Source organism: Odocoileus virginianus, chromosome 8 (genome assembly GCF_023699985.2).
Source record: "Odocoileus virginianus isolate 20LAN1187 ecotype Illinois chromosome 8, Ovbor_1.2, whole genome shotgun sequence".
Lineage (NCBI taxonomy): Eukaryota > Metazoa > Chordata > Mammalia > Artiodactyla > Cervidae > Odocoileus > Odocoileus virginianus.
Window position 1 is genome coordinate 24,575,202 of NC_069681.1, and position 21,192 is coordinate 24,596,393.

General features: G+C 55.2%; 1 protein-coding gene across 6 annotated transcripts in view; it reads right to left on the bottom strand.

Annotated features, from left to right (window-relative positions):
* ATP11A (ATPase phospholipid transporting 11A) overlaps window positions 1-19,763 on the bottom strand; it is a 102,216-nt gene extending 82,453 nt beyond the window's left edge. For 5 of the 6 annotated variants that reach the window (XM_070471390.1, XM_070471392.1, XM_070471391.1 and 2 more), the window contains exon 1: window positions 19,321-19,762. In XM_070471390.1, coding sequence (XP_070327491.1) covers window positions 19,321-19,359 — 39 coding nt within the window. In that variant the 5' untranslated portion in view covers window positions 19,360-19,762. Of the gene's footprint in view, window positions 1-19,320 lie in introns of all 6 variants that reach the window. The other variant, XM_070471386.1, reaches the window with a different exon arrangement.
* Window positions 19,764-21,192: the final 1,429 nt, after the last annotated feature.

Below are 21,192 nucleotides of genomic sequence, written 5' to 3' on the forward strand. Positions count from 1 at the left end.
CGCCGTCTTATTAGCTCCCTCGGCCCTGCACGCCCTGTTCTCAGCTCACACTGCCTTCTGTCTGTGACCTCAGGTCAGAATGGATTTACATTCTGCAGCAGCCGTGGGCCACGGCGCCCCCGGACCTGTGCAGGTCAGGGGGTAGGGAGCGGAGGGGGGTTCTCACTCAAGGCCTGCACCTGCCTCTCTGCTGGGTCCCCCCCAGGGACGGTAAACGCACTGCAGGATGCTCGGGGGTCCCTCTTTATCAGACCACAAAGCAGCAGCAGGAGGCCCCGCCCACACAGGCAGCAAGCGCATCTCTTGGTCACGCGAGGACCCCTCGCCTCCCGCCAAGGGTCTCCTCTCAGTAGTAACAGAAAGTGTCCTGAGCTCTGCTGCTTGCTTTAACTCGCCTTAATGGCAAAAGCTTTATACTTTTCCTCAGATTACAAAAGCAATACATGATCAGTATAAAACTTTTTAGCACAAGACAGACAAACAGATGAAAATAACCATAACCCACAACCTTGACATCCAGAGGTAATCACTAGCTAACATTTCTTTGTATACTTTTCCACATTTCTTTTCTATGCATGTATTTATATGAATCCATAAAAAGGCATATATATTAAAAATAGGATCATGTCATTTGCACAGTTTGTAATATGTTTTTTTTACCTAATACAGTATAAACTTCTTTTCACATCACTAAGCCTAAATCTACACCCTCTCTCTAAAAGTCTGCATTGTATTCCTTGGCACAAACTGTCAGTAATCTACTGGTTCACAGAGTGAAGTTGTTTTCTTTACTATAGTCAACAAAGTTGCAGGGAACAGTTTATTTTTGTTTTATTTTGAAGTATTGCTATACAATATTATATAAGTTATGGGTGCATAACACAGTGATTAACAACTTATAAAGACTATCCTCCACTTATAGTTACTATAAAACGAGGGAACATTTTAATATGATCATCTTTGCACACTTAGACCACGAGTTCCTGAGGCAAATTCCTAAAGATGGAATGGAAATATTTATTCTGCATCAAGAATAAATAAGATTCCCACAGCCTACATGTTAATCTTTGATATTTTAATAGTGTTTCAAGACAAAGTAATAAATGGGGAAATTTTATACTTAAAAAAATTAAGGACAGACTTTTATATTTATTCGCGTTTTCAAATTGCCTCTCTGCAAGTTTAAACACCTGGAGCAGAGGATCACTGAATTACCCGATGCATCAGGAGGACGGACCTTGGCCACACGACCCGTGAGCCCTGCCAACCACGTGACAAGATGCAGCCCACAATGTTCAATCACCGCACATGTGTCGTCAGATCAGGCTTGGGCTGTCAACACGAGCCTTTTCTGTTAAAACCAATAGCAACGTTTTAAGCCTCCCTCATCCCGTAATATTCTACTCTGTTCTAAAACACTGGCCTTTGATCCACCTGTGCTCGAGGGCTAAGTGCTAACTCAAAGCCCACCAGAGGGTCCCCAATCTCCTTGGAGAAGGTTCCAAGAACTTAATCGGGGGGCTCCTCTCCCTCCGACTCCCCGCTCCCCACAGTTCGGCACACACAGTTTGAAGGTGGGACCCCGCTGAAGGCTGCCGTCACCCCCGAGGTTTCACAGGACACTGGCAGCTGTATTTTCGGTTAGCTGCACAGACCGTACGCAAAGCGATAAAACCGTTACCTGGAAAAGTTTAGTTCGAGTTGGTAACAAATAAAATTTTATCAGCAAAAATAAAAAACAGAATGAACATCATTAGTGGAAAATTAACATTCTTAAAGCTGCAAAAAAAAATCATCCAGATACTTTCATTATTTCCATTGCTTTTATGCCTTTTTCCAACAGCAAAGCAATGAGTGCTTCTCACAGAAAAGGTGAAAATAGAGACAGGTAAGGAGGCTCTCAAGCAGGGAGTCGGATTCGGGCAGCCCTGTTCTAAGCACACATAGCTTTCAACTTTTAAGGACGGTTTATAACATGTCCTGTTCTCTCACCTACCACCACTAGTTAGGAAATTCAGTACCATCAGGTATTTGAGGAGATAGGTTTGCCATTACAAGCAGCACAGAGAAGCTGGAAATGAATTAACAAACCAACCCCCGGACCTGTAAACGCTTCGGTAGCTCAGTGACACTTGTGATGCACACACCATCTGGCTCACACCGTAACAGCTGTGACACACAGCAGGTCCGCACTGCTCAGCAGCGTGAGGCTGCAACCTGGGGATAGTCACTCTCAACCCAAGTCCGTGTGGTTGTTAACAGGTTTTCTAAAACTGTTTTCCAGAGAAACCCGCGGCTCCTCCTGGGCCACGACCCACCTAGACCATGTGATGGGGCAGCCCTGCCTGCTGTGAGCCCAGCCGTGCATTCTGAAATAAAATCGGATATGACTCAGGAGGAAAATGAGTCTTCGAGCTGTGAAATGTCACAGACCTATTTCACCAGCTTGCAGGTGAGACCATAATTTGCACCTGACATTCTGTCCTGCTCATTCCACTCTCTAAGGCTTGGAAAAACCTCTCCGCGAGCAGGAGGATCTCTGCTTTTGGCTCTTGGCCCCTGTTTCTGTGGAAGCCGCAGCAGAGAGCTCACACTTCCCTGCTCTCAGAACAGCCTGAGCCCCCAAGTCACCCCAGGCCCACCACCCCTGTGCAGGGTGCCAAGCCCAGGCTTGTGTGTCCATGGACCTCAGCCCAGAAGGCACGGGGCTCAGGCAAGTGCCCCGGCTGCCTTTCTCGAAACTACGGTTTCTGCTCTTTCACGCATCCCCCGTGCAGCCCCTTCTGAAGCAGAAAGAGGAGGGTGGTCTGGAAGGGGAGCCAGGCCAGCCCCTCTGCTCCTTCCTCCCATCACCCCCTCCCCGCAGGGGCTTAGGGGAAGGGCTGGGGGTCCTCCGAGGGGCCAGAGAAGCGCCACTGGCATTTCCTCCAGCTGAGATGGGGACGTCTCCGGCGGAACCCAGAAGGTGCCCCCTGAAGATCCGGGATGAGGGCAGAAGTGGGGAGAGAGGAGACCCAGCCTGTCTCGCAGGAGGAAGGGCGGGTGGGGCACGGAGAGCGGCAGGACAGCAGAAGCCCCGTGGTGGGGTGGTGGGGAGACAGAGGAACCAGAGCCCTCCGCTCGGCGACCCACCTGGTCCCCAGATGCCGGCCTCGGCATCCGCTGGAGGCTGCATTCCTGGCCTCCCTGTCTGCAACTGGGGACACCCAAGCTGGTATCTGGTTTCCTTTCATCCTTATCAACAGTTAGCTGTCAGGAGAAGATTAAATGGCCAGAATGTGATCTTCCCACAAACAAAACGGGAATAAAATTTCCATTCTGCCTGGAACAACTGCGGCCTTAAGAAGCCACAGCTTAAACAAGAAACAGAAACCCACAAGATCATGTAAGACTCAGCACCGCCATTCACACAGCTCATGCTCCTCTCTATCTGAATGTGCTCAATAACACGAACTCTTACATCCATAAGAACCAGGAAATTAAAAAAAAAAAATCATTCCACAAAGACCCAGAGAGCTTTGTGGACTCTCTTATGTAATACCGAGTAGATGAATTTACAACTATCCCAAGTCCACAGAAATCCAACTGAACTCGTTTTAAACATTCACACCTCTGTTCACAGCAACCAAAGGCGTCTTGTTTGGATATTCAAACACACGGCAACAGTAGGTCTATCTGGGCTCTGGGTTCCGGGAGCGGCTGCCAGGAAACCACCCACTTCCAGATAATCACGATGGTATGATCACTCACCTAGAGCCAGACATCCTGGAATGTGAAGTCAAGTTGGGCCTTGGGAAGCACCACTATGAACAAAGCTAGTGGAATGATGGAATTCCAGTTGAGCTATTTCAAATCCTAAAAGATGATGCTGTGAAAGTGCTGCACTCAATATGCCAGCTAATTTGGAAAACTCAACAGTGGCCACAGGACTGGAAAAGTCAGTTTTCATTCCAATCCCTAAGAAAGGCAATGCTCAAACTACCGCACAATTGTACTCATCTCACACATTAGCAATGCTCAAAATTCTCCAAGCCAGGCTTCAGCAATACGTGAATCGTGAACTTCCAGATGTTCAACCTGGTTTTAGAAAAGGCAGAGGAACCAGAGATCAAATTGCCAACATTCACTGGATCACTGAAAAATCAAGAAAGTTCCAGAAAAACATCTATTTCTGCTTTCTTGACTATGCCAAAGCCCTTGATTGTGTGGATCACAATAAACTGTGGAAAATTCTCAAAGAGATGGGAATACCAGACCACCTGACCTGCCTCCTGAGAACCCTGTATACAGGTAAGGAAGCAACAGTTAGAACTGGACATGGAACAGACTGCCTCCAAATAGGAAAAGGAGTACATCAAGACTGTACATGTCACCCTGCTTATTTAAGTTATATGCAGAGTACATCATGAGAAATGGTGCACTGGAGGAAGCACAAGCTGGAATCAAGACTGCCGGGAGAAATATCAATAACCTCAGATATGCAGATGACACCACCCTTATGGCAGAAAGTGAAGAACTAAAGAGCCTCTTGATGAAAGTGAAAGAGGAGAGTGAAAAAGTTGGCTTAAAGCCAACATTCAGAAAACTAAGATTATGGCATCCGGTCCCATCACTTCATGGCAAATAGATGGGGAAACAGTGGAAAACAGTGGCTGACTTTATTTTTCTGGGCTCCAAAATCAGGGCAGATGGTGACTGCAGCCATGAAATTAAAAGACACTTACTCCTTGGAAGAAAAGTTATTACCAACCTAGATAGCATATTAAAAAGCAGAGACATTATTTTGCCAACAAAGGTCCGTCTAGTCAAGGCTATGGTTTTTCCAGAGGTCATGTATGCATGTGTAAGAGTTGGACTGTGAAGAAAGCTGAGAGCCGAAAAATTGATGCTTTTGAACTGTGGTGTTGGAGAAGACTCTTGAGAGTCCCTTGGACTGCAAGGAGATCCAACCAGTCCATCCTAAAGGAGATCAGTCCTGAGTGTTCATCGAAAGTACTAATGCTGAAGCTGAAGCTCAAATCCTTTGGTCATCTGATGCAAAGAGTTGACTCATTCGAAAAGACCCTGACGCTCGGAAAGACTGAGGGCAGGAGAAGAAGGGGACAACAGAGGATGAGATGGTTAGATGGACATGAGTTTGGGTAAACTTCTGGAGGTGGGGATGGACAGGGAGGCCCGGCATGCTGTGGTCCATGGGGTCGCAAAGAATTAGACATGAGTGACTGAACTCAACTGCTGAACTGAGCCCTTTCAGGGCGCAGGTTCGGCCCCGGGCCCCGGAGGGCCTGCCTGTGGTTCTGTCCAGCAGATGTAAGGGCAGGTGGGCTCTCCACCCAGCCCGCTGAGCTCTGCCGCTCGCCAGCACCACTCACACAGCACTGCCCGGGAGTGCAGGAAGGGGGTCCTGAGACCCCCAGGAGCAGCAGCGACGGCAGCGGGGAGCAGACTCTGGGCCTCCTCCGGCCCTGGCTTGACAACTGACCTTCACCACCAGTCGTCTCCTGTGGACCGTGCTGGCCGCCTGAGAACCACCCGCTCCATTGCCTCTTTCATTAAAAGGGCACCTGGTGCCCCCACCCGCACAGAGAACGCTGGCCACAGATTCCAGGGGTAAGAACCACCCTGAGACAGCAGAGGCGGTCGCCCAGGGGCCAGGGGGCCCCCGCACCACCCCCAGACAGGAGCTGGGCCCCTTGCTCCCAAAGCTCCGTCTATCCCCCCATCACAACTCGTCCTCTGGGGGCGCTGCACCTGCCTCCCCCTGTTTACTCCACTGGCTGGAGAGGTGTGTGTGTGTGTACGTGTGAACTACGCTCATGAATGAGGACATGGACTCCAGGGGTGTGTGGATGGCGTCCCTGGCCACAGAGTGACATGTGGATTTTGCACGCTGGAGGCCTCGTCCTAGCCTTGAAACCAGAATCCAGGATATACTGAGAAGGTGGCTTTGCAGAAGGTCCCGAGGCCAGCGCCTGGACCTTCACTTCCCAGGCCTCCACGTCTGTGCAGAAAGTCTTCTCAACACCTCGCTGGCTACAGGTCTAGAGCAGGTAAACCCGTGGCCGGGATGAACACGCTGGACGCTGGGCGGGTGGCAGGCTGGAGTCTATGCCCCAAGCCCCCAGTCCCCCCCACGGCCCCGTCCACGCAGGGCCAGCGAGCCCTGGGAGGTGGCCGTGGGCAGCTCGGGTCAGCACAGGACCTGCCGGGGGCCACGTGGGCTGCAGCCTTCATCCAGGTCAAGACATGAACCAAACTGCTCTTTCCCCGGCCCCAGGCGGGAAGTCAGTCATCAGCTGACAAACTGCCCGAAGGCGCCTGACCAGCCTGTGGCGAGGCTGAGCCAAAAAAAGCGAGACCAGCGCCGGCCGGCCCGCCCCCGCGTCCCGGCGAGGGGCAGGCCTCTGTGCGGACGCACGTCCACAGTCCCTCAGACCTGACGCCCCTGCGACGTGCACGGGTAATGGCTGGGAGAGGCCACGCCCCCAGGCCTGACGCCCCTGCGACGTCCACGGGTAACGGGCTGAGAGAGGCCACACCCTCAAACATGACACCCCTGCGACGTGCACGGGGTCACGGCTGGGAGAGGCCACGCCCTCAGACCTGACGCCCCTGTGACGTCCACGGGTGACTGAGAGAGGCCACGCCCTCAAACATGACACCCCTGCGACGTCCACGGGTAACGGGCTGAGAGAGGCCACGCCCTCAAACATGACACCCCTGCGACGTGCACGGGGTCACGGCTGAGAGAGGCCACGCCCCCAGGCCTGACGCCCCTGCGACGTCCACGGGTGACTGAGAGGCCACGCCCTCAAACATGACACCCCTGCGACGTGCACGGGTAACGGCTGGGAGAGGCCACGCCCCCAGGCCTGACGCCCCTGCGACGTCCACGGGTGACTGAGAGGCCACGCCCTCAAACATGACACCCCTGCGACGCGCACGGGTAACGGCTGAGAGGCCACGCGGCTGTCTTCAGGAAGCCGACGCCGGAGCTCGCCGGGGACACGCGCCGCACTCTCTCATCGTTACTTTTCGGTCAGCTCTGCGGAGGACCACGACGCCCCAGCAGGGCACCTCGCCGGCTGGTGACAGCCGCGGTTTTTAACGAGCCACACGATTAAAGAGACAAGTGTTCAACTTTATAATGAAGTTTGTTGTTAATAAATTAAGTACTGAATAAGAACGGGACTTCCTGCTTTTGAAACCACAGCGCTCTCTAAAAAGTGACACAGCAATTTATGAAATCAATTATTTCAATTTAATAACAACAAGAAAATCTCATATCACCTTTGGAGCAGAAATAACAGAAAGCTGCTTGTCACAGACCCAACAATTTTACAGAAAAAAATTCCTCAAATTTAAGTTTCACCTATTTCTTAATTTTTTTTAGATAGTAAAAGAATAAACATTATAGATTAACTCAAAACAGAAACTTTATCTGATTCAAACAGTCAACAGACTGTAATTTCTGGAAGAAAATTTCTCATAAAGCACTAAATTCCTATCATCAATGCACTTAAGAGAAAGGCATGTGGCTTTCTAACACCATTAAACAAACATCATTATGCGCTATATTATTTGAATGTACTGCCAACTAGATATAACTCTTAGTTATGAGATATTCTGTCTCATTACAGAATTACTTGTTTCATGACAAGTATTGGGTTTTCTTCTCTGGAGCAATAATCACCACTCAGGCTGCTCTAAACAAACACATATTAAGCAAAACATAAAGCCAAATGAATCCTCACATTCAAGTATTTAAATTTTAATAAAGCTTGCCATCACCAATTATTTAAAAGAAAAAAGAAAAAAACCCTCTTGCCAAGGGTACATTTTCCATTAAAATTTAATCACTGCTTAGGTTTCAGTAAGTCTTCCCATGACTCTGATAAGGTCTTTTTCATTGATTAAAAAAAAAAAATGCTTCCAAAAAAGCAAGATATACAATATCAAGTGTAGAATAAACTACTTAAAACTGCCCATGAAATCAGTTTCCGTTTGGGAAGATGAAAAAGTTTCATAAACGGATGGTGATGATAACTATGCAAATGTAACTTAAAGCCAATGGATTATATTATACACCTATTTGGAAATGGTTAAAATGGTAAATCTTATGTATATTTTACCACAATTCAAAAAAAAAACTGCCCATAAACCAATCTACCGTACATTCATTCAATAGGTCAATGCATCTTTGTAATGTTACAATCATCCTAATTTATTACGTCACATCTTCCTCTTCGGCCATGTAATTCCTTTTTTTGAACTTTTATTGGAGTATACAATTGACTTAGAATATTGTGTTAGTTTCAAGAGTACAGCAAAGTGAGTCTGTTATACATACACATACAGCCACTTTTTAACACTCTAACACTTTTTAATACAGCTTTTTAACTCTCTTTCCCATACAGGTCCTTACAGGATATTGAGTACAGTTTCTTGTGCTTTATAATTTTAAACCAAATTTTAACCTTTATCAAAGGTAACATAACATACTCCATGTTTTAAGCAATGAGATTTCCGGGGTGGCCACGTGGCCCTATTGATTACAGGGACAGTGACCCACCATCTGTCACACCGCCCCTACCGCCCACCGTGGACTGCTGCGCTGGGCTGGCCTCTGGCCTCCGAGGACCCCCAGCCCTGTGATTCCCGGGCCAGAGCCACCCCATGCCCCCAGATCTGGACCCCCAGTCCTGTGATTCCCGGACCAGAGCCACCCCGTGCCCCGACCTGGACCCCCAGCCCTGTGATTCCTGGGCCCAGGGCCACCCCGTCCCCTCAGCCCTGGACCCGCAGCCCTGTGATTCAGGGCCCGGAGCCACCCCATCCCCCCCAGGACCTGGCTCCTGTCACCTCCCCTTCCTTCCCCCTGCCCCCCATTCTGACCCCATTCCCGTCTCCTTTTCATCCACGGCCCTTCCTGACACTCAGCCAGCCTACTGCGTGCCTATTTGCTGTCTACAACCAAAATGCCGTCTCCAGGGCCGTTGGGGCATTTGTGCATTTTGCCCCCCACGGCCTCCCCCGTGCATACAGCGAGTGTCAACAGATATCGGTGAACAGCGACGCTGAGTACCCAGTGTACGCTGAGCTCGTGGCACGCCTCCCCCTGCTAGAATCTGCCAGGCACCCCCACCTGAGCTTTAATGTCACGAGTTTCCATGGTTCAGAAAAACAGTGAGAAGAGCTAGACAACATCAGAAGTGAGGACACAGGCAGACTCTAACTACAGGACGGTCAGCCCAGCTTTCTAAGACACACGCTGCCTTCAGATGCATCCCCAAGTCAAAGAAGTGCACGGACATACCTCACGGTTATCTACGACTTTAATGGCTTACCTATGTGATTCACATCAAAATGACTATATCCAAACCCTTCCTAAAGAGAAAAGGGAAGTTAAATTACTCCACGTGCATGTAAGTTGTCCGTCCGTTTCAGATCCTTTACCTGAAAGGGACAGACAAATCCAGGCCTGCCTTACCCTCAGATCACTCATCTCCTGCACCAATAATCACCCCATGACTTTGTTCCAGGGAATAATAACTTTTAAGTCCATGATTTAAAAACTCATGTTTTCTGGGCAGGACACCGAGGCCCTCCTGAAAAATCAAACAGAAATCCAGATGACGCTCCCATGGCAGAACTTCATTGTCCCTAATCCTTTGCTGAAAATAGGCTGGAGGAAATCCTCTTTTCTCTGAAGGAGGGAGATTATGTAACAGCCAGCCCTTGACAGCGGGGGTCTGTCCGGAGCAGGGAGGGAGCAGGTGGGAGGGAGCAAGACCAACACCCAGGGCAGAGGCAGACACACACTGCCCGGAAATAAACTTGATCTTGCGGGGCGGATTCCATCAACTGCACGGACAGTTCAGAGAAGACAGAGGGGGGCGCCCCCCACCCCGGGTCCTGCGGCTTTGAGGAGAGCCCCCGCTTCAGACAGACGGGGCCAGCCCCCAGCACTACGGAGGCCGTGCTAGCCGTATCAGGGTGTTTTCCGACACGGGTGTGTACCAGCCTGAGCAGGTTTTTAATGAGAGAGAACCAGGCTGTGATTACAGGCAGACCTAAGAAGGAAAGATCCACAGTGCTGGCCCGGAAACGCTCAGGTCACCGCGAAAGCCCAGGACACGCGGGCGGCAGGGTGACCCTGCGTCCCGGGCCCACAGAGAAGTCACATCCCTGTCACCCTAGCAGCTGCCCGGGGTCATCTTCCAGCCACCCCGTTCCGATTCTGCTGGAGGTGAAGAGGCGGCTCTGCAGAGCAGGCCAACAGCCTAAACCCAATCCCATTGACTCCGGGACCGGCCGCCTCCCAGCCCCCTCCGCCCAATCCAGTTACGTGGGGGACATCTGTCACATCAACGAGACAGACGCTGCGGATTTAGTCCTAACAGACCCAGATGACACTTGACACCAACCACCACTCTCCTACCGAGCCTCCCAGCTCGGGCTAGTGCATGCCCAGTCGCCCAGTCGTGTCCGACTCTCTGCGACCCCACAGACTGTACCGCCAGGCTCCTCCGTCCACGGCGTTCTCCGGGCAAGAATACTGGAGTGGGTTGTCGTTTCCTCCTCCAGGGATGGGAACGTAAACCCAGGTGCAAAAATTTCACCAGCTAAAGGTGTCAAAATCATACAGAGTCTGTTCTCTTATCACTGTGGAATTATGTGAGAAATCAACAGCAAAATATACTTTAAAATAACCCACGTATTTTCAAGTGCAGTGTGACATTTACCAAGAGAGATCTCTGACTTAGCCATTGAAAGCCTCAATGAAGTTAGAAGACTGAAAAAACCAAGCCTCCCACAGGGAAAATAGAAAAGAGAAAGATAGGAACACACAGGACCGTGATGGATCAGGGCTCGGACCGTGGGCACTGTGGTCTGTTGGCACTAACGATGGCCAAAACCTGCTCCACAGCCCGGAAGAGCGACTTACTCTGTTAGTCCCCCCAGATTCTGGGGAACACTTCCTTTTGTTTGATAAAACAGTCAACAGACAGTGCACTTTTTCAAACTGCCTCCTTTGCGGTTCTCTTTCTGTATTCAGCCACAAACAGAAGTGCGTCCCCTGAACGCACAGAGTGAACCCCTAACCCCCACTGTGATTGCGGCTAGAGACGGGGCCTGGGGAAGCAGGGGAGATGAAATGCAGGTGTGAGGGTGGCATCCTCCCTGACGGGACCATGTCCTCGCAGGACGAGGGACAGAGACCACTCGCTCTGCCCCCCTCCCCGGGAGCAGCCGCCTGAGGATGGGAGAAGGCCGCACTTGCAGCCCCAAAGCCTCGCTGCGGCCCCAGCCCTGCACCAGGACAGGCACGGACCTGCCGCGGCTTCGTATTTTAGATGCCAGCACTTAAACACACCACCACCAAGGTTCATGGACCCGCCACGAGCATCTTAGAACCACTCCGGAATCGATGCCAGCTTTTCACCACGAGGACGCCGCCTTCCTCAGCCACATTCTCAGCCTCCATGTCCTCAACGACCAGATGTGTGTTGACACGACGCATCTCAGGCGGGCCTCTGCCCTCAGACCAGGACAGAAGTGTGCAGGGGGAAGGACACCGGGTGGGCAAAGCAAAGGCCCGGCGTCCATGTGGAAGGGGAGCCCCTCACCCCATGAGGACGGTGGGGATGGAGGGGTGGCGGGCTACCCCCGGGGCATGGCCGAGAGCAGCGGGCTAGATGACCCAGGCCCCTCTCTGCCGCGTTTGCAGGAGCGTCCATGAGCCCGGCGGGAACTCACTGGCAGCCTCTGCATCCTCCTAGGCCACTGGCTCCTGGGCGCCCACGGCCACACCCAGGCCGGGATGGGAGGGGCTCCAGGAACAGATGCAGGCCTCCCCCAGCAGGTGAGAGGGGAGGGAAACGGAAGCCGGCCTTGTGAGTCCCGACGAGGCGCCGGGGACCCTGGCCTTGCCCCATCACAGAGCCTGTAAGCCAGGCGCCGGGGTCAGCACCGCAGAAGCAAAGTGACCGGAAGTCACCAGCATCTTGCCCGCGGCCACCCACCTTGGTTAACATGTTTTACCCACAAGACACGCACAGCAGACGGTGCAGGCTCCCTTGACAGCTGCGGCCAGCTGGTGTGTCGTGTGGGGGCAGACTGTGGCCAGATGATGCGGACACACGGCTGTCCCCCAGGAAAACTGGCTCCTTCCACCGCCTACGTGTCAGACACTCCCGGGGGCGCGCGGACTCTGAAACCCACCAAAGGCAAAACAAAAACCACAGAGAAACGGGAAACATCTTGCCCACAGAAACTCAGGAGGGTGGGAGGTGGTTAAACATTTGCAGAGTGAGAACTTGGAAATGGATCCATCTGGACGAGCTTTACCCTGAGAGGGTGACCGAAAGACACCCAGACGGCAGGACAGTGGGGCGTGTCCGTGTGAAGGTCACTGGCATGCTCCTCGTCGAGAGGAGGGGCTCGGAGGCAGTGAGTGTCCTCCGTCTCCACTTAAAAAGGTGGGAAAAGTATGTGCCAGGTTGGTTGGAAGAAGCAGCTAACGATTAACTCGCCCACAGCGCCCCCCGACTCAGGCCTGGCCTACGCCCAGGTGACAGAGGGAACGGTAACAGCAGGAGCCCAGAGCGCTCTCCCGACTCGGCCCGTGGCGGGCCTTCTCCTGGTCCACACGCAGCGTGAGCGAGCCCCCGGCCGGGGCCACTGCTGGACTGGCGCCCCCCACCCAGCGTCAGCACACACACACCACGGGACACGGGGCCCAGGCTCTGCTCCCGACGGCCAGTCACCGGGTGCCTTCTAACCAACCGACCGACAGATGGAGCTTGCTTTGGGCTCAGGGGTCCACCCCAATTGGAGGAGCCTGGACCCCTGGTGGATGGGGGTGGGGGGGGCCGGGGGGCAGGGCAGCCGGCGGGCAGGGCGCTGAGCCCTCCGTGAAGGGCACCACCCGGCACCGGACGGCCAGGCCACACCTTTCTTGGAACAGTGGGGGATCTGGACACTTGCTGACAACTGTGTTCAGTGGCTGAGGCGTGTTGACTCTTTGTGACCCCAAGGCCTGTAGCCCACCAGTCCTCTGTCCAGGGGATTTCCCAGGCCAGGATATTGCAGTGGGTTGCCATTTCCTTCTCCAGGGAATCTTCTTGCGTCTCCTGTGTTATCAGGCAGAATCTTTGCCCCCTGGGACACATTCACCCGCCTTTAAATGTTGGCCATAAACTCAGGCAGTTCTGAAGGCACAGAGTGACTGACGTGGCCGTATCAGAGGGCCGGTTCCCCTCCTGCGTTTCGGACAAGGTTCTCAGTGCTCACAGGGCAGGCACGCCTTCAGGAGCACTGGGAGGCTCCCCGCTCCGCCCGCCTTACCCAGAAAACAGAGTGTCTGAGCCAAAGGCTCTGCTCCTTCATAACCAGCCCCCAGGAGAGGTCCTTTCTGGGCGGGGTCAGGGGGGGTGGGTGCGAGGAAAGAGGGGGCAAGTCTTGGGGGTCCGATGGGCAGAGGATCAGCCGCGATGGACAGAAAGAGCCCTAGACAGCGTGGGGGAAGCTCCCGGGGTCAGGAGGCCCCTCCAGAGGTGAGGGGACTGTGGGCGGCAACCCTGGGGAGGTGACTGTTTACCAGGTGAGGGGCGGGGCCACACTCCTCCCTGGCCTCCTCCTCACTGTTCTGAGAAACAGCCCAGGGAAGGAGACTCCGAAGGTGTGAAGTGGCCTCAACAAGACTTTCAAGGCCTGTCATTAACCCATTCAGGCCCTCAGAAGCACCCAAGGGCGCATCTTCGAGGGTCTTATCAACAGTCGTGGTGAGAGGTGGAACTGACCGCTGGATAGAGGTTCACAAGCTGTCCCAGCCCCAGCGGGGTTCTATGGCCATGGCCGTGGGGGCACGCCAGGCCTCCCAGCAGGGCGCTGACGGGGAGGACAGGGCGCCGACGGGGAGGACAGGGCGCCAGCCTCGGGTCCCCGGCTGACCTGAGCAAAGGGCCGGCTCTGCCCCCTCTCTGCCTGGACCCACCTGCCAGACATCGGGGCTCAGAGGCCCGCAGCCCCCAGCCCCGGGGCGTTCGGACACTCAGCACCCCGGGCCTCCCTGCCTCCCACCTGGATCAGGGAACACAGGACACAGGCCACACGCCTACAAAGCCCAGAAGGGGCTTCTGGGGCCCTTGGGCTACAAATCCTTTCTGCATCCCTTTCTGCTTCTAATCTGCAGGAAAACTGTTTCCGCCCCCATGACCTTCCCTGAAGTACCAAAGGGCAGATTCAGGAGCCAGGTCAGGGCAGGGAGGGGGTGCAGAGACCAGGGAGGGGTGGTCAGGAAACAGCGCAGCCTGGGGCGGGTCCCCGTGCCCCTGGAGGCTCACCCCTGGCAAGTTCTGAGTCCTTCTGCTAAGACCCCGCGCAGGTGGAGGAAGGTCACGGGGCTGAGCACAGATTCCAGAGCAACGCCCTGTCGTCACCAGGCCAGCGGCCCCCACCCCCACATTCTGCCTTTACAGAGTCTCCCGGAAAACCGTCAAGGAGGTCAGGTTTTCTGAGCATGAGCTGCCCCTCCCAGCTCGGCCCCACCATCAACCTTTCTCGCCTTGTCTGGCCTCCCACGACCTCACCTGGTGTCGGGCAGAGACCCTGTGTGTGGCTGAGGTCGGGGGTGAGGGCAGAAAGGGCCGGCGGGCTGCCTCGGGCTGAGCGCCCACGGGCTGACACGCGGGTGCTGCGGGAGGAAGGAGGCAGGCCTGGGAGTCTCCGGAGGACACAGTCGTGGGGACACAGCAGGGGATGCGGGGTCAAGGGGGCGACTGAAAGGCATGATGGAGTGCCACGGGGACTGGTGATGCCGCTGCAGAAGGGCGGTGCTGCTGGCTCACGGCAGAGAGGGGGGCGGGCAGGGGCCCCGGGACACAAGCTGCAGCTTTCCAGACCAGGTCACCGGCCCCAAACCAGGAGGGTACCGAGAGCACCCACAGGGTGGGCATCCTCCCCGGGACCGCCGCTCACCACCAGGGCTGGGGGGCCAGCACCCTCCACACGGTCCACTAGGGGAGGCCGAAGGGGACGCAGTCCCGCGGAGGAGCTGGGGCTGCCAGCGGCGTCAGAGCCTTGACAGAGCACCTCCCTGGGCCGCAGGGCACCCCAGTCGCCCCCCGATCCTGGCGGTGCTCCCCCTCCAGGAAACCACATCAAGGGGGTCCCTTTCAAGTGGGAAGATGCTCAAGGTCTCATAGTCAAAGGCCAGGCCCAGGTCTCCACCTGCACAGGTGAGCCTCTGCTGCTGAACTTTGACCTCCACGAACAACTATTTGGTGTTTGTTTTTTTTTTTTTTTTCATATACAAGAATCCAAGCAAAAGCAATCCCTTGTTCAGGCTTGTTGAATTTCTATGGTTGTAAAAATGGCTTTTTATTGATTTTCCTTGCAAATAAATAGCATTTCTGCCTGCATTTAACTTGGTTAAAAAAGCATTTGTGAGTCTGGAACCTGGGGATCTGTACTCTGACTGCCCCACACAAGGGACAGCGCATGTCCAGGCTCCGGTGCCCAGCACAGCCTTAAATGGAGGCCTCCCCATGGAGCCAACGAAAGCTCAGGGGCTTCCAAGCCGTGTCAGGCAACTGCAGGCTGAGGTCGGCGTGCTCGCCCCTAGAAACTCTGCAAAACCCAGTCAGCTACTCCCTCCCCTCCCCCGGGTTATTAAATCTGCCCTTAGGCAGGAAAGAAAAGCACAGAAGGATGACTTGTCCCTAACAGGCAGACAATGGAAGGAATCTAACTTAATAGCCAGGACACAGGGGTTAAATTATACATCAGGCAGATTGCTTTGAAAGGTGTGCAGGAACACTGAACACTCCGCAGGCGGGGCGGGCCTGCCTCAGGGGTCACCAACTTCAAGCACCTGAAGGCCTGGGGTGGTTCAGGTGGCCCACCTCAGAGTCCTGGGATGTAGAACCCCACCCCCACCCCACCCCCGGGGCTGAACCGCAGGAGGCCCCAGGGTGCCATCAGAAGCGGCCTTAGGAAGTCAGGCGGCGTTTAAAGCTTTAAAACGAAGACTCATCAGCTGAATGTCGTCCACGGCACAAGCCATTTGGTGATCAAAAAAAAACAAACCAGGAGCAGCCCCACACGAGTGCAGATAAGTGGTGAGTTTCTTAGAAGATTCAGAGCATTCTAATACAGCCATGCTTGAGGTTCTCCAGGGACCAGCATTTATTTTTTTCCTTATGCAGAAAAATCTTAATATAACCGTTTGTTTCAAAAACGGATCTACTCTCATTAAGGAAGTTTTGCCCATCTTAAAATTAAAAGGTAAGAAATACCCCAGAAAGCAAAAATTGTGAGACAGAAATAAACAGAAGCCTGGACAGGCAGGTATGCAGGCTGAAGTATTGAAAACAAAGTCCAGAGACACAATGAAGTGAGCATCACAGTCAGACCTCCCAGCAGTGAGGTGTGGAGAGGAAGGGGAGCGGCATCGTGCCAAGCAGTCATTCTGCAAGTAGACGTCATGGCAGACTTTTCGCTGGGCCTGCAGTCTTCAGCACCCTTGTGTCCAGATGCCCCAAGTCCCCTCTGAACCCACACACTGCTCCAGAGCTGGACGCCCATCCTACCAGCAGTGACCCAGGGAGGTACTTGCCCTCTCCTGGCCAGTCACCAGGGACAGAGCTTTGCTAACAGCTATCAGTGACATGGGTGCTGAGCACCTTCACAGCGCCGGGCACCACCCTTAGTCCTGGCCTGTGTTAGCGCATTTAATCCTCGTGACAGTCCTCTGGAATGGGGACCGCTATTCATTCTTAGACAAGGAAACTGAGGCAGAGAAAGCAAACCACCAGCCCAGGGAGATCTGGCCTCAACATGGGCAGGCCAGGTCCAACCCAGGTGGGCACCCGGAGACTCTGAAACTGGATGTCTCCCCTCACATCTCTCCTAAGGAGGTAACACTAGTTCTCCATCCACTTTAACATTTTTTTTTAAAAGCTCATGGCACAGAAGGACTTCGCCATTTCTGAGTTCAGCACATCTCTACATGGTTTACATGCATCCAGGCTCACAACCAATGATGCCAGCTTTGGAAATACCTGGCCTAACCTGGAACAGAATTATCTCCTTCACTCGCCTACTCCACCTCTCTGGAAGTAACCCAGAATAAAATACCCTAGCAACGGTTTCCAAGGACTCCTTTATCTTTGGCAACCCTCAGGCATCATCATGAAAAGGTTTCTCTGTCCTAGAAATTCTGACTCTGTGACCACAAGACGGGAACAGGATATGACTTATTCGTACTTATAGAATAAGTCACATATGGAAATCACAAAGAAATATGAATACTCAATCCCAGAGTCTTTTTCCCCCTCCAGTATAAGGAAATATAATTAATTCCCACATATTGAAACATAATCCAATCATAAGCAAACAGACTGGCTGTTTCTGAAAAAAGCCAAATTAGTTTAATAACATAGACATGAGCTTAATATCATAAAAATGAATGGCTTTCTATGTGAATATGGTGAAGTAGTCAAATGATCAGACTGTTTAAAAAAAGATGTGGAATGAGAAACATAGAAATAACAATAGTATCCCATAACTGGATTCCAGGGACATCACCAAGTAATGCATATGCTGGAAAAGTTCACTGAAGAATATTTAACAGTCAGGCTTGAAGGATAATTTCATTTCTTAAGTCTAACAAGGGGCTTTCCTAGTGGCTCAGTGGTAAAGAATCCACCTGCAATGGAGGAGATGCAGGTTTGATTCCCGGGTGGGGAAGATCCCCTGGAGGAGGGCATGGCAGCCCACTCCAGTATTCTTGCCTGGAGAATCCCAGGGACAGAGGAGCCTGGCGGGCTGCAGTCCACGGGGTCACAGAGGGTCGGACACGACTGAAGGGACCGATCAAGGCACACACATCTCAGCGAGGGGGAAACAAGCATGTAAACGACACCAACGTTTACGCAGGCTGGTGTGACACCAGACAACTGAAGACCTGGAGGAGGTAAAAGCACAAACGTTGGATCTCTGTCCCCCTGACTCCGAGGATGAAGGGCTCAGGAACCGCCGGGGAGAGAAGATCCTCCAGGCAGAGGGCCTTGATGGGGAGGGGGGGGGAGGCCCTCCCGCCCTCCCTCTCTCCTGGGTAGATTGTGTCAGTGCTCCCGGGCCAGCTCTCCTCTCCATGGCAAGCCTCAAAGTCCGAGAACAGAAACTGACTGGGAAGTCAGCAAGAACACCCTGGGTCAGCAGGGCCTCCACCCTCCGGCGATTGCACTGATTAGTGTCTGCATCCATGGAGGGTTTCTCTAACAGTTCTGCTGACCTACTGTCAACTGGCACCAGCTTCTCCAGAATTTACTACTGCAGACAGGAAGGTGGCCCCGGGTGAGCGCACTCAACGTTGTCATCTGAACTCGAGAACCCTTAGGGGAGGAGCGGGGCCTTTCCCACGGGAAGCCCTCCGGGCCTCTTACCAGAATCTCAGAGAAGTTCCCCCCACTTAACTGGAAGGCTCACTGCCCTCCCCGGGGGAGCTCCCCGACCCTCGAGTCCTCCTTGGTGAGTGGATTCCCGGGAAGTACTCTTTCAACGTTCCCCTTGGGTGAACAAGAAAGCTCGTAAACGTGAACACTGACTAAGGGAATTCCGGGGCCATAAGTGCTCCCACAGCCGGTCCCCCTTCTAGCGGAAACCTCAGTGCGCGCCACTCCTGCAACCTGTGACAGACCGCGTGCGCGCGGGGCCGGGGGCGGGGCTGCCGGAGACCAGGCCGCTTCCTTCTGCCCGCCGCACCCCCTCCGCCCAGGGCTCCCCTCGGCTGACGCGAAACCAAACCAGTCTCCCCTCTGCCACCCCCGCCTGGGGCGGCCACAGGCAGCGAGGACTCCGGGAAGCCCCACGGCCGGCCTCGGATCCGATTGGTTACTCTCGGGGAAAAGCTCCCAAACTTCACTTCCGAAGCCCCGCGTGCTGTTACGAAACTAAGGGGCAAAGCCGCTGCCTTTTCCCGTGGGGCGCCCTCTTCCTCTGTCCGACTCCCGACTCCCGGGGCGAACCCGGCACGGGAGGCCGGGCGCGAGCATCCCCCTTTAGCCCGGCCCGGCGCCCATCTAAGCTTCCGCGGCCCCAGAGGCCGCCGGGCTCCCGGGAGGCGCGCTGGCGGGTGGGCGCCCGCGCCGTCGGGGCCCGAGGTGCCAGCCCCGAAGGGCCCCCTCACCCGCATCCTGCAGCCCCCCGGGGCGCGGTCGGCCGCCAAGTCCTTCCGCGCCCCCCGGCCAGCGGCCACGGCCCCGTCCTGCCCAGCCCGTGTCCCGGCCCCGGCCCCGCGCTGGTCGCACTCACGTATCTGTGCACGAGCGTCCGCACCCGGCTGCAGTCCATGGCTCCTCCGGCCGCGCCCGCCCGATCAGCACCCCCAAGTCCGGCCACGCGCGCCCATGGGCCCGGGCCCGAGTGCGGCCGCGCGCCCCGCCCGGGTCACGGCCTGCGAGCGCCGGGCGGTGCGGGGGGCGGCCGCAGCCCCTCCGCGCTCATGCCCGGCCCGGCCCGCGGCGACCGGCGCGGGGGTGGCCGCTCAGCAAGGTGGCCGCTTGGCGGCCGGAGCCCGCGCGCCGGGGCTGGGGCGGTGGGGAGGCCGGCTGGGAGCGCCGATCACACCGCCGCTCTGCTGCTCCGCGCGCCTCTCCGCCGCCGCGCTCGCTCCGCTCTGCTCTGCTCCCGGCCTCGGCCCGCCGCCCCTCTCAGCCCGGCCTCCGGCGGCCCGGTCCCGGCGCGCACGTCACGGGCGCGTGTGAGCATGCGCCCCGCGGCCCGCGCCCCCGCCCCGCTCCCGCGCCCTCACCTCGGCCCTGCCCCCTCCCGGCCCGCCCCCCGGAGCCGGTCCGCCGAGAGGACCCCGGGGCGGAGGGCGGAGACTGGCGGGCGGGGACCGGCTCCTGTTGCTTCCGCCTCCCGGGTGGCGGTGCGCTCCCCGCAGCGGGGGCCTGGGTGGTGGGGACAGTGCGCCCGGAGCTGGATCTGGCCGGAAGAGTCAATCTCCCCCCAAGGCCCGAGGGCGGGTGTGAGATCTGGGGAGTCGAGGAGGAGTCTTGGGGCGGGAATGAGGGGTCGGATCGGGCAGAAGACTAGCTAAACCGGGCCTTTGTCTCTGGGGTGCTCGCTGTTCCCCTGCGTGACCCCTCCTGCCTGGCAGGTGAGGCGGGGCTGGGCCCGTGGGGCTCCCCAGGATGTCGCAGCTCCTCAGCGTTGGAGCGAAGGGGAGAGCAGGTTCTCCCACCTGGATTCTTTCTGAAACCCCACAGGCTCCCTGACCCCAGGATTTCAGCGTTGAGATTGTCACGGGCTCTTGCAATCCGGCGGGGGTGAGGGGTTAGGATCTGCCTTTAACCTGTCTCACCAGCCTGGCCTGTCTTGCCTCCAGTCCATCTGGTCCACCTCCTGCCTCCCCCGGCAGCTGCGCCAGGTGGTCACCAGGAGGCCCAGTACAGACCTCTGGCGTCCAGGCGCTGCAGGTCCCAGGCTGTCCCTATAGCAGAGGAGAACCTTTCTGTGGCTCAGACACCTCAATTTCAATGCCAGGGAATGTTTCTGTTTTCCCAACGTTTTCCCTTCTCAGCCACAGTCAGCTAGCCTTGGATTAGTGAACGTGCTTCTGTTCTTGCTGCCATGGGCCACCACTTGTGAAACCAGAGTGGCCTGACTATGCCTTTGGTGGCCGGTCAGGAGTGGGGCTCCCACCTCTGGGGGAAGGCAGCTGAGTGTCCCCCTGGCTGGTGTGGAAGAGAAGCTGCCGGACAGATGGGATTAGATAGAGTAGCCTACAAGGGCAAGAGAGACTAGTGGTCTTAGCTAAACAACCTGGATTCTGAACTGCTTTTCTTCAGTATAATTCTCCAAGTTTCTGGTCAACTAACTCATTGATTCTCCACTTTCCAACCAAATCCACTCTCTCCTGCTCTGTGTCCAGGAGGCCCATGGCCACCATTACAAGCAGATCTTCACCAGCCGGGTGCCAGCTGCAGGCTGAGACCAAGCAGAGAGGCTGGTCTTTTTTCCTCCTCTGCCCACGGGACCCACCCTGGCCTGGCGATGTCCGTGTCCCTTGGTGAACACAGTGCTTGTCCAGCTTCCTTTTCTGTTGGATCAACTCATGTCGGGCTCCAGGGACCATGCCTCCTACAGCCAGGCAGTGGTGTCAGCTAGGCCCTGGGGAAC